Raw genomic sequence first — 13683 nt, forward strand, 5'->3', positions numbered from 1 at the left:
ATCTAATTCGGCTTCTCACTTCAGAATATCAGAGTTCCAATTCGCTCGGCAATCCTTGACATCAACAACTCCATCGCCTACAGCCTTTCCGCTTCCCGGGGAACGATCTCCTCTGCAACATCAACCTGCTTCGAAAAAATCCAGCATCGAAATGCAGGAGGAGAGTAACAGCATGGTGATCAGTGAAGAGCCTGTAGTTTTGCCAGTGTCAAGTGAAACTTGTGATGAATCAATATCCGGTGCACCCCCAACAATTGTTGAAGTTGAAGATGTGGAAAAGTGCGCGTCAAGTGAAGATATTAAGTTCAAAGAGCTCACATCACGAAACGAGGGAACTACCGATGAGAACACTATGAACACTAGTAATATCGACAAAAGTGCTGACGGTGATAAAACGACAAGTTTAAGTCCGGCCGTAGTTATGCAAAGTGAATTTACCTCCACTAGCACCCAAGGACAACCTCCTATTATAAATGTGTGTCCAGTTGGTGAATCCGAAGATGATCCCACTGATCTGGAAGCTGACGAAGCAGCCTTTGCCAAAGAATCTCCTGCAAATGAGCCTGGAGCCGAGCATCGCATCCAGAAACAATCCCGCCTTTCCTTAGGCTTGGGCGACTCACAGGACGATAATGTTCCACAAGAAGAGCTTTCTCCCACCACCGAAGAGTACCAGGAAGCTCGGTTCGGAGAAAATATTGACGAGTATTCATACACAATTGAAGACGTCGAAGCCAACCTGACGCCTGGATGTGTTGCACCCGCACCAACGCCTGCTCCTTCATTAGCACCGCTGGCTGAAATTGAACCCGACCAGGTTGATGAAGAACCCGAATCGATGGAACCGATTAAGTCGGAAGCGGAAGAGCCAAAGAAACGGCGCAAGAAACGGGATTCGAACGCAAAGAAGTTGGATGTTACTAAGGAAGAAGATGGCGGAGGAGGAGGAATGGCGACACAATCTAAGGAAGGTGAGACCGACCGTAATACTGTTTGTCCATGGGAAGACGAGTAAGTTTTTCAAAGGTATAAAACAGTAAATGTGATGTGAAGTTGAATTGATTTCTTCTTCTGAATTTCCTATCCAGTAGATTTGCATTTTAGATCTTTATGCGTTCTGTTATCATTACGTCCTCCACTGGAAGTTTACGGTAGAAATGTCTTGAACTAAATTATCCTAGTTAACTCGTCTAAATTTGGTTTGTGTTAACGAATTCTCTTATGCATCCTCATTTTGATTAACTGAATAATTTTAAAATGTAACTGAACAGCTCCTTGAACAAAGTTTCGTGAAAATGAGGAATGTGTTCTACTCGATTTCGTGTTCATATCCATAGTAGTCCTACTAGTGTTAATTTATAACCTTATCTTCATTACGTACGTGTTACATGAATTTCCAAAGAGTTTTCGATGTTTCATGTTTTTATTTGGGTCGTAGATAGTTGTTTTTCGATTGGAGGTTGACAAGTTTTCGTCTCTGTTATATTGGAAGCGAATTTCTATTCTTTTGAGGAAAAGGATATCTTTTCTCTCCAGATGTTCTAAGTTCATATTTAAAGTGTTATTTGCAATAATACTTTGAAGTTTATTGCGAATAGCTTTAATTAGTACTAATTTCTAGCGTTTAGTAGATGATATAATATGATTCCAAGAACATTTTGATACTATAAGAAAGCCACCACCATTTGGCATTATCGTCCAAAAGAGCTAATTTTATACACATATGGCTGCATAAACACTTATGTGGAGCATATGACTTCAACGCCTCAGCTCCGCTCATGATTTTCCGAGAAACTTGTACATTTACAACACTATTCTGCGCCATATAGCCCGTAGCATTCACGAAGGACAACATATCGTTGAGGTCCTCAAAGAATGATTTACCCAGTTTTCGCAGCCTGGCTAGAGTTGGGCAATGGCAACGTAAGTACCTGAAGGTTTCTCTATCCTCTTCGCAGCTCCAGCAGTACAAATTGTAGGGTATACCGAATCTGGAGGCATAGTTCCCCATAGGTCAGGGTTCCATGCAGACCGCTGTAATCTTGTATACATTTACACGCATCTGGCTCAGGAGCTGATGAGACACCGTCATCTGAAGTCAGCCGCAGCTAAGTAATCCGAGTGAATTCCGCTTCTGACAGTTGTTAGCAGGACTTAGAGTGGGCCTACCGAGCACTGTCATGAGCAAACCCACTCACTCGCCACTACATATGTTGCTATGACCGATAACCACTATTCTATACGTTCATGCAATGCTCCACCGTCGCTTGGAACATACTGACGAATTCCGGGGAGACCGTACGACTTGGCTACACTGTGTATTCGGTAACCTATCCCCCCTGCCCTCCTCCGACTCCACAGACCATCTTTGATTCGCCAGTGAAAAACACTGTATCATAACCTTGCAATGCGTTCTAAGTTCTCCACTATGCTCTGCTTGGAAAACCACACCAAATTTTCTCATGTACATAGTTTGACTTCCGTATGGCGAAGTCTATTGGGAGTGTCCAGAGTTCCCGAGGTACTTCCTCTAGGATTTGACTTCGCTTTCCAACATCGGGACTCACGTCGTCTGGCAGTACTGCACACTACAGCGTATTTAATGCGGAGGTCTAGGGGAGAAGATACAAGATTACATTGAGATCATCTGCCGGACAGGACTGCAGAACCCGAGTAGCATCTATATAAGGCAGTTTTTACATCCTATTCAGCTTGATTCTCTTGTGCTTTTTGCTCAGCGCAGGTCACCACCAACGGAATCGTACGTTAGGGTGGCTCGAACCACGACTGTGTACATCCAGAGAACCATCCTTGGCCGAAGATTCTGTTTTCTTACAGAGGTCCTCTTGCAGGCATAGAAAGCTGTCCAGATCTTCTTAACCCTCCCACAGGCGGTAAATAGTATCAACTCTGTTTAAGTTGGATTTAGGTCGATTCTGCATCTTGCACGCGCACATCTTCAGCCGAATGTCCTTCGCGGACTGATAGCTGCACCTGCCTACTTTCAGGTCAAAAACCAGGTGCGCGCATCTCCAAAATTGTGGTACATATCCGAAAGAAATACAGCGGCACAATATTTTCTTGCTTGTTGCTCTGTTTATAGCCCTGTCGATTTTATGTTCGATAATTATCGATTTGCTAATCTCACATAACTGAAGCTACATACCCTCCAACCAAGGTCATGATTCACAGTCGCTGGCGGGGTAATGTGCTTACGCCAGCAACTTCAGGCTCGCACCAGAAGATTCCGACTTTTTGGACTCCTATATTTCTTGCTCAAAATCTGGCTGAGTCACAGATTCGTTCTTGCTTTTAATATTCTGACTATATTCTAGCAAGGACCGATTCCTGGAATGTTTGATGGCAGACTTGTACCTCTTCAAGCAGTGGTTGCCTGTATTGTTCTCTGCAGCACACCTCCCTGGTCAGTTTCCTGAGTATGGACCGATTTCATTTCACCATGGTGGTGCTGTATTTAGGAGCATCGTGAGCCATATAAGTGGAGAAGATATAGATATACATACATTCCGCTCCCGCCTATTCCAGTTTGACCACAATTAGGTTCCTGGAACTCAGTTTCGGTGCAAGTTACTTCTAACGAAGATATATGCTCTCAGTTTGCTTCAACCAGTGCCCCTTATATTGTGAAATATATTGTAATATTTTTTTTCCGAGTCTTTCGATGGTTTGGTCTCCTACGATCCAGAGCTCCTGTATTAATACGACGTCGATGTCTTCCTCCAGAAGGAAAACCAACATATTGACTGAAGCGCACTTCAAATGATGTAGATCTATCTGCGCTACCCTCGTCGGACCGTGAATCTACATCTCCTCCAACGACTGGATGCAAGTCACCGTCCGATTTCACCTTTGCGTTCCTGACTCCGAGTCGCACTTTATAGTCCGTGTTTTCTCTTGTGTCCAGGCACTTTCCATTTGTGCGAAGTAGAAAAAGTTGATTGTGTACCTGGGGTTTCTCCTCCTTGATCATCTCCCATAGGTATATATCCTAAAGGCGCAAGGATTGGTCGAGCTTGTCCGTATCCATTCGGATCTTCGACAACCAGATGTTAGTCCCCATTCCCCTGAGAATCTTGTGATATGGAATGGCTTGAACTTTACGCGCTCACAGGCATCGCTGATCTTAGCGATGCACAAACCACGAAACTCCTTACCTAATTTCGTAAGTTTCTCGTGGGTAAGTCGCTGAAGGATTCGCGGTTCGTGCTTAGTCGAATTATTACCTTCTGGTACAAGCTCTTAAGCTGAACTCCAGTGGACTTCTATATCTCCGCTGGTTTCAGGTGGCCACATTCTTGTCAGCCCTTGTTTTTTTAAGGATACTCGATTTCGGCGATTTCGGGTTAACTACTGTCTGGCTGGATGGCTGGATCCCAACGCGAATGGCATCAACATCTCTTCTTCATTTATCTTCACCCTATTGATTTTCGAATTGGAATCCACATCTTCATTTCGCTAATACTCCGACAAAAAATCCTCCGTGACTACCTTGGCCAGAAGGGTAAGGGTCTCGGCCACGCAGCCCGCGATGCATGCTGTTCCACCTTGGCTTGGGTTCTTTTACCATGACAACTTTTCTAGTGCAGGGGGGATGATATCTGGGCTGTTGCTTCGATTTATCCCTCGCCAGATTTCATTACCCCTCAAAAATGACTAGGAAACAAGCAGATCCTTGTTGGTTGGATGAACCTATTCCCAGCCGGGCTGTGCACACTCCTGGCCTATCTGAAAACGATTTCCCCCACGGAGACGTCGGGCCCTTCAATGTTCTGCCAATTACTACAAATGAAAATATTACAGTGTTTTGCTGGTGTTGTTGCCTCCTTCTCAAAATTTAGTGCTATTTGGCTAAGGTTCTCTTGATGAGAGCAGCAGCAGCAGCAGATGCCGTAATTGTAGTTAAAGATGTTGGTGGAAAGGTGACATCATCAAGTGAAGCCCTCCATGTGCTCCGGACAAGGCAGCACGAAGGACGTGTTCAATAACGAAAAAAAGAAGTATAAGTTACAGAATGCAACCCCGACGGACTCAACTTCCGTTTAAAGGTCTCCAGAAATACTGACAGACAATATCCCTTACTTCTTTCAAAACAGTAAGACAGAGAGTATAAAGTAAGTGAATGCAATAGTCCTGATATCAAAGAAAGATATGATGCGACATAGGAGAATCGAAAGGAAGTGGGGAAGTTAGTCGATATTCTTCTGAGGAGTGGTGCTACCTCGACTGTTGTTAGCTAGGTGACCGAATTTGGATTGAAGAAGGCGAATCTGTATAATAAGGGCAAGGCTAATGGGGCGTCACAAGTTTACCTGCGGTTCCAAAGACGGTCGAGTTATGGTCAATTGTAGTGAGAAGCCACAAAAAGAAGGCGTCGCCGTGGTAATGCGCGAAGAAGCTCCGACACTAGAAGTTAGGGCTCACGTAGTGAATCCGTTGAATTCTAGGGGAATGGCCTCGATGCGCAAAAGGTTGTGGAGAATCCGAAGTTCTCCGAACATGGGTTGCGGTAGCCTCAAGAAGAGTTTCCAAAATACGCACCGTCAATATGAAGTTCTTCTACTTGTTGATGTTGACCAGCTAAGGTTCGCGTACAGGCGAGGTGTATTATGTTATAAGGAGATGTTGAGGCGGTTGAAAGAAGAAGACAAACAAACTCACGACATAGCCGTAGGGCCGTAGAAAGGAAATCCGGGGTAGAAATTATACGAAAAACAGAGTCCGGGGTGGAAATTATACGGGTCTGGAATGAAAGTTATGCGGGCCCTTTATTATCCCTTTTTTAAGGCTTTGTGTGAAACAAAACCTTATTAGAATCGATTCGATATCTGTCTGTCTTTCTGTCTGTTTTTTTTTTCCAGAGGTGGAAATCTTCCAAAGGCACTGATAGACATGTTCCAGCGTTTCGGAATTTTACCCACTAAAACCACCCCCAATTCCTGTCCTCTTTCCTGCAGAACCACCACAAAGTATTTCGTGACGAAGTGCACATGGCTCTAGCCCCTCGCTCCGTCCATCGATTGCATTCGCAACCGCGCCTTTCTCGCCTCCTCTGCCTCTCTCAACCTGCACTTAATCCGCCCTACCATCGTTCACTGCATTCCAGCTCGCATTTTCCCAATTATAGCTTCCGGTGCTACTATTCCTCCCAATATCTCCTCTAGACTCTTCCTTTCCTCCGCGAATCTAGGGCAATGGAAGAAAACATGCTCCGGGTCCTCCGGAATACCGTCGCAGCTAGGACAGTTGGGTGAGCTGTCCAGTTAAAACCAATTGCCTATATAGGTTTATTTAAGACAACCGTCATTTCCCGTAAGGAACTGCGCGAAATAGTAATTTTTTTTCACCATACATTCTCTGCGTCTACACCTTGATGTTGGGAATCAATCTGTTGGTCCATCGTTGCTGCCACTTGCTTATCGATTCCTTCCTTTCGGCGTTTTTCACGTGCCGATCAGAGGAGGAATTGGGTCCATCATAGATACGTGCCATCTCATCGGCCAAAATGCCGATCGGCATCTTTTCGGCTACTGCATAGGCAGCTTCGTCCGAGATGGTTCTGTGACCACAGCACACCTTTAAGGCGGTCTTTCTATAAACCGTGATCATCTTTTGTGAATTGCATGCGGTATGCAATGCAGTTAACCAAATTGGCGCGCCGCTATAACCAGTCTACAGGTCCATCGCGCGCGCTAATGCATACACGCGTTCCGGCAACGGAGGGAGTTCCTCAAAGCTGCCTAACTTGTTATTTTTTTTTGGTTCGATACTTTATAACTTTATACTTTATAACTTCAGTTAAGGTCGCAGAAATGTTCAAAAAGTAATCAGTCAATATAGAGCAAATTAATTCTAATCGGTAGATGTAGACGACCCAGATTACCCAGATATGAACTATTTACATCCCTTCATTCTTCCGACATTGTCTTTATTGTTAGGACTAGGTAGGTCTTCTACAAAACCCACGGAATTTAGTACCTTGGTCGAATTTCTATCGCAGTTAGGTAATGTATGGATAAAATTGATTTGTACTGAGGCGCCTGTGGCGACTAGTATTTCATTTCCCTTTCCTCGCCTGTAACTAGTCCTTTGTGTTATCGTTGAGTGTCGGGAGTTTTTTTTTTGTGCTATTCTCTACACATTGTAAATAATTCCTAGACTACGAATCTAAAGAATGTCTAACGGTTGATTATCCCTAAATATTTATAAATTAAATATGGTATGGTTTTATTGTATTTATAATCATAATAATACATTATAATTAAAGAGAATGAATTTGAAGAAAAAAGACTTTGATAGTTTATGAATTAAAAGCGATGGGGGTAAAGATATACTTTTTTCTTTTTATATTTTGGGAATAGTTTCAGCGTTTCGAAAAAACGAGTACTAATTTAGGAAGTTTTAAAATTATATAAAAAATGTAAAAATTATGTAAATTAAAAAAGAATCCCTGGAAAATATAGAAAAATAATTCTCTCGATATGTTCATTATTAAGTTGAATCAGTTTGCTTTAAAGTTTAAATTTTCATACTAAATAAAATGTTTTTATTTACCACACAGAAATTTAACTACAGCGTCGGATGGAACTTTCGTCAAAACTTATGCAACGCTTGGTTATCTATAAAACAATGGTGATATATGTAAATGAAAACTAAAACATTTAAGAAAAACAAAAATTAAAATTCTTGAAAGAAACTAAACAGACTAAAACCATTTGAACACATAAAATACTTCTCCTGTGTGACAAAAGGAACTGTTATTTAATTTAAATTAATTCTAATATTTAAGGAGTAAAGCGATAATGTGAGCGAAAAATGGGAAAAATCAAAATAAAAAAATGATAATAAATTATGAAAATTACACGCACGAACAAAGGGTATCGTTAGACATTTACGAAATGACCTCCCGCTATGAAAAAGAAAATTCAAAAGAGAAAAATTAAAGATTAAATTTAACTTTAAATACTTCATCTACTACTACTACTGCTGTACTTGCTTACTGTTGAAGTAAAATGAAAATTTAAAGAATCCTAGAAATGATGAATAATAGAAAATACTTCAATGTGGGTGGAAGGCAAAACTAGATTTGAATTAGAAAACTTAAAGATGCAAGAAGTGATAATGATTTGGAACTGTTGGAAAGTAAGATGATAAGAGCCTTTTTTAATGGGAAATTTAAAAGTAATTTGGAACGTTTAGGATCTGTAATTGCTGAAAATTATATATGTTAAAGGGAAACATGAAAGATAAAGATGACTTTTCGGATCTATTTCCTTATTGAAGCCAAACCAAATCCAACAGGATAACAACAATTCTATATGGAGTATTTCCCTCAGAGTGTCCTCAAATTTCAATCTTGGACATATCCTAACACACTTCGAAGTTTAGTGTCTATTTTATACTGACCAATGTCCAGCGTATTACCATTTACGACTATTGGTTGAACAAATGTCACCAACAAAGCTTGGTAGTACAGTTCCTCAAAACTATTTGATATGCTAAAGTTTCACATTCTATTTGTTCGATATTTTGCTTCGGCAGCATAGACAGTTTCGATGTTGATGGAAAATATTTAAGTATAATAGTTCTCCACTCGAAACAACTAAACAGGAGTCATTCTACTGACAGTTTGATATATAAATAGTCACGTATGGCACAACGGTATGATCGCCCTTCTCGAGTATGCAGGAACGGCACTCCCCAACGGGTTCATCGGAGACTGATAATTAATGACGTCATTCTTCAAATTCCTGCACGACTTCTCGATACACGTACACTTTTCCCCAATATTCGCCAATAAATAACCCCACCAACTTATTGGCCATCCTGGGATATTAAATTCAACAATAAGGAGTGGAATTATCCTCCCTCTTCCCATTAGTATGACCTATCTACTGCCCACTCTGACTTTTAATCGACGTTTCCACGGACATGTGCTTAGATGCCGGCTTAGTACTTCGTTCGACATTGTTTCACACCAAATTATTGTACTCGAACGACATATTACAGGCAAGGGTTGATTGCGCTTGGAATCCAAAAAGAGTTCTATGTTACAGAGTTATATGTCCAGGATGGAAATTTGGATTGGATGTAGCCAAAGTGTTAATTCATCTTCTTCCAAAAAAAGGATAGACGGTTATGCTACTGGAAAGGTATGTCTCCTGGTATCTTCCAAAAGATGATTCAGCAGATTCTTCCAGGATTTTGCACTTCAGAAGGTCATGCCATGGAAAAGCTAGTCGTGTTATTTAAATGTCATATTGAATGTTGGATAAAAATTTCAAAGCTTTTCACAGTCACTTTGGTGTTTTCTGGTCTAACAAAAGATAATTTAGCGTAAGTAATGCAAATCTGAATTTTTGTTAGACAAATTACTTGGTTGTCTGTCCGCCTGGCTTAGAGAAAGAATTTTTTGGCATCACTCACATGGAACGTTATGGATTAGCATTCAGTTAGTTCCGGATAACTGAGTGATATCCGGATAGCTGAGTGGTTAGAGCGCTAGGCTGTCGTAAGGAAGGTCGCGGTTCAAATCTCACTGGTGACAGTGGAATTTGTATCGTGATTTGACGTCGGGTACCATTCGACTCAGCTGTGAATTAGTACCAGGTCAAATCAGGGTAATAATCTCGTGCAAGCGCAATGCTGACCACATTGCCTCCTACAGTGTACTACTGTAGTGTACCTTTACGGTCTTGAATGAAGTGCTCTGACACACTTCAAAGCCCTGATTCAATATGGATTGTTGCGCCAACGATTATTATTATTCAACACCAATAACAACTAAGTTTGGGGGTTCTTTGCATTGTGCCGCATGACTTTTAGGAGTTTAACTTCCACTGTTAGGACTCGTTTCGCTACTTAATGCTCGCGTTCTGATTTGGAGGTAACCTAATGACGCTGACGCACAATTATATTTTTAGAAATGAAGCACTCGAAAAAAAAATATTTAAAGCTACTTCTGCATTTCCAGTATGAAAAATTCTTAAAATCCTTGCCAAATAACGATGCGAGTTTTAAAGGCCAAAGGATTCGATTCAAGGTTTAGAAGGCAGAAGCTGTCAAATTAGTCACAAAACTGGTACTCACACTGGGAGGCATTACGAGAACTTTTTATCCTTTCATGACAATATATAGTCTGTAATATGTTGATAGCAGAACCCTTATAGGAACTAATCAGGAAGTATTTTGAGCAATTATTGAAATAGGTAGACATGCAATATTTTCATCAGAATTTTCGTGAGCTACTCCAATAGACAAATTGCAACAATTGCTCTGCTTTCAGCCAATCTTACGAGTTATAAGATTTACCTGGCTCTTAGTACCAGTTTTAGCTGATTTTTTCCCGAACTCTCCTTTTATGCCATTCGATTTTCTAGACTAAACTGCTAAATAGAAACAAAAGGACAGAGTTAATGGGAATCTGGCATCTCTTACCCAATAGCCTATTATTATAAAATGTTTATTCTACCAAGGTTTTTATTTTTTGACAAGGAGGCCTTTCAACTAAGGGTCATTCTCTGTAATGCTTTAATTAAAATGTCTCCTAACTTTTAGTATTTATTTGTAGAAAGAAAGAAAAAAATATGCTTCTGAGATCTTCTCAAGGAAAATGTTTAAATCAGTTCCAACCTTAAAAGAATTTATTTGTAAATATTTCATGCATATTTCAATGACAATTCAGGTTAAAAACAGAAAACAAAGTGAATTGAAATAACTGGGTTCAACTAAATTTTAATGTGTCCTCCAAAATTTTCACCAACAAAATTGACCAACTATTTCTCTTTTTACTTTTTTTTCTTCTTTAATTTCCACTTTTTAATTTCAAACTATTTTCAATGGAAATATTTTCAATTGACCAATCCATAAAACTGATGATTGTACATAAAATTATTTGGAATAATTTTTAGAAAATATTTATGCCAAAACCATATAAATGTTGAGCCCCTTATGGATACGGCAAGAATATTCAGAACTTGTTCGAAATAATTTTATATAAACAGAAATTATGCAATCATCATGGAATTATTTTTCCTTTTTTCTTTTTAAATATAAATACCGTTATTAATTATAATGAATGGAGAAAATGAAAGTTTTATGGAACACATTGAAATTATTAAAAGAAATAATTGATGAAAACTCATAAAATTATTCTAAAGTGGATAAGAAAAAAATTATTAATTGCCTTTAGCATTTTTAAATGATAAAATAATTTAGGGGTAAGTTAGGTAAATTTAAGCATTTACATATTTATTATAGCACTAAGAATCATGAGCAGTATATCATCTCAAATATATATATATCTTCATAAACTTATTATTAACAATATGTGTTTGAAAGAAAGTCAGAATAAATTAGCACTAATAAGTTCTTTAAAAATATAATGTATCCATGTACTACAAATATCGATGTCATATATATATAAACTATTCACAAAGTAAAATATATGCAAATCACAAAATGTGGCTAAATAATTGCTTAAATACGTTTATAAATGGGAGTATAAACTATTTGTTGAAATAACTAAAAACGAACCATAACAAACCATGAATTTGGAAAACTCTAAATTGGAATACAAGTTCATGTCGTGAAATTTACACCTATTTCACTTTTAAAGTTTATAAATTACAATTGCATTTTAACAACATTCTGCAAGCCTATGTTCTTAATGTTCTCATAAAAACAAGAAAAACAAACAAAGTTAAAACATCTGACAATGAATAACGCTTTTTAGTGGAGGAATTTCGCGTTGAATCGGGAATATATTGATATAAAATGCAGTTTTACCAATGCTTTAAAAAATTGGAAACTCTACAGCAATGTGAACCCGAACCATCTGAACTTCGCATCCTCAGTTTGATTTAAAACTGGTCAGACAAAATTTTTGTGAATATGAGTATTCGTCGAAAGCTCAGTAAAATATTGAATTAAAAATAAATATGGACAATTTCAAAATGTTTCGATTCGATTTTGCCCCGCCAGTAATTTATTAATTTTGTATTACAAAAATGAAAATTCTCGGCAAAAAATTCACACAGATGATCAACTACTTTTCTCCTAATAATAAACTACTCCTTCCTTTAAACTAAATCCACAAGACGTATATTTACTTCCACCCTCTTAAAAAATACTTCTAGACAAGTTTTTCGTCTTCATATTCATCTTAATAAGAATTATTTATTTTTTCGTTTAATCAAAGTTTGAAGGCAATAAAACCATAAGATCAACTGCGCCCGAAAAATAATAATTTTTTATTCTGCTATAAATGGAAAATTTCCTTCAAACTGAATTTTTTATGACATTTTTATGACATTAAATGAAACCAGGTCAGAACCAGTAAAATACTTCTTTTAATTACAAAAATACTATTCATATATTCAGGAGCATCCGTTTTTTTTTCAAATAAACTGAAATAATCTAAATTAATTCAATGAACAGTCATTTATTCTATTTTTAGTTCCTAATTAGGTCAGATTTGATGTTAATCGAATATTTACTTTTCGTGGCCGTTAAATCTGATTTAATTACAATTTTTGGCTCATATAATCAGGAAAGAAACTTTTCTTGACGCTCAATTTTTAGCTTTTCTAGGAGCTTAGCTAAGACTAGATCGTCATTATGTTGAGCCAGTTTACTATAGAATATCTTTACATATTGAATTTGAAGAACTTTTTTGAGTACATTTATGTTAAGTTTTTAATTACTTGATATTGAACCTGAGCTTTAAATAGTTATTCTGTGAATAAAAGAAAGAAATTAACTCCAAGAAATATCTAATTCTAAACAACAGATTACTCTTTTTTGATGATTGAAATAATTACTATTTCTCAGTACATGATGGAAAAATAAAATGATCAAAATAAAGCGAATAGGCACCTTTTCGATATAATATTTGCTGATTTTCTTGTTAACTTTATGAATTTCGGAGATCAATCCACTTATTTCAAACTTCTCCTGTAGAATTTTGTACTCAATTGTATATGCTTTAAATGAATTGGCTTATTATGTAATATTAAAAAATTTATTAAACATGAGGGCAAAAATCGAATGTAAAGAACGAAAAACATGATTTTAAATCCATATTTTACTGGCTTTTGATGAATATAGGAGGTAAGTAATATAGAGAAGAATAAACAATTACTTTCATCAAACGAGCGTAAGAACTAAAATCGAATCGTGTTGCAGACAAACAACTATTTTCAGCCAATAGTATGAGAGCCATACTGATTTTTTTGTAAGAACTATTCACAATACAAGATAACTAAAGTAAATAAAAATAAAAACAAAAAATACAAAAAAAAACAAGCTGTCGTGTTAGTGTTTACACATAAAAACATTTCTAATGATAATTAAACTTTATACATTATCAATAAGAATCGCTTATCATAACAAAATTTGCTACTATGAACAACTACCACTTTATTTTGATTTGAGACAAGTAAATATGTGTATTATTTACACTTAAGCACATGTCAACAACAAAAAACGTGAGTGTAAAACGTGAAAATACTAAAAAGATTAATCACCCGACCACACTACATATTTACAAATATATTGTATATCCACTAATTTAAATAATATGGGGCTTAAATGTAACAGGTATAAAGCATAAAAAACGCTAGAGGATAAAAGAATATTGAAATAAATTTAAAATCACAAAAAGTA

General features: G+C 37.6%; 1 protein-coding gene across 11 annotated transcripts in view; it reads left to right on the forward strand.

Moving 5' to 3' along the window:
- LOC119657579 (regulator of G-protein signaling 9) overlaps positions 1–9593 on the forward strand; it is a 193896-nt gene extending 184303 nt beyond the window's left edge. For 9 of the 11 annotated variants that reach the window (XM_038064550.1, XM_038064548.1, XM_038064547.1 and 6 more), the window contains 2 exons: positions 25–1011; positions 7580–7689. In XM_038064550.1, the coding sequence (XP_037920478.1) occupies positions 25–1011; positions 7580–7643 (1051 nt within the window). In that variant the 3' untranslated portion in view covers positions 7644–7689. Of the gene's footprint in view, positions 1–24; positions 1027–7579 lie in introns of all 11 variants that reach the window. The other 2 variants (XM_038064553.1, XM_038064555.1) reach the window with 2 other exon arrangements.
- Positions 9594–13683: the final 4090 nt, after the last annotated feature.

This window comes from Hermetia illucens, chromosome 5 (genome assembly GCF_905115235.1).
Source record: "Hermetia illucens chromosome 5, iHerIll2.2.curated.20191125, whole genome shotgun sequence".
Classification (NCBI taxonomy): Eukaryota; Metazoa; Arthropoda; class Insecta; order Diptera; family Stratiomyidae; genus Hermetia; species Hermetia illucens.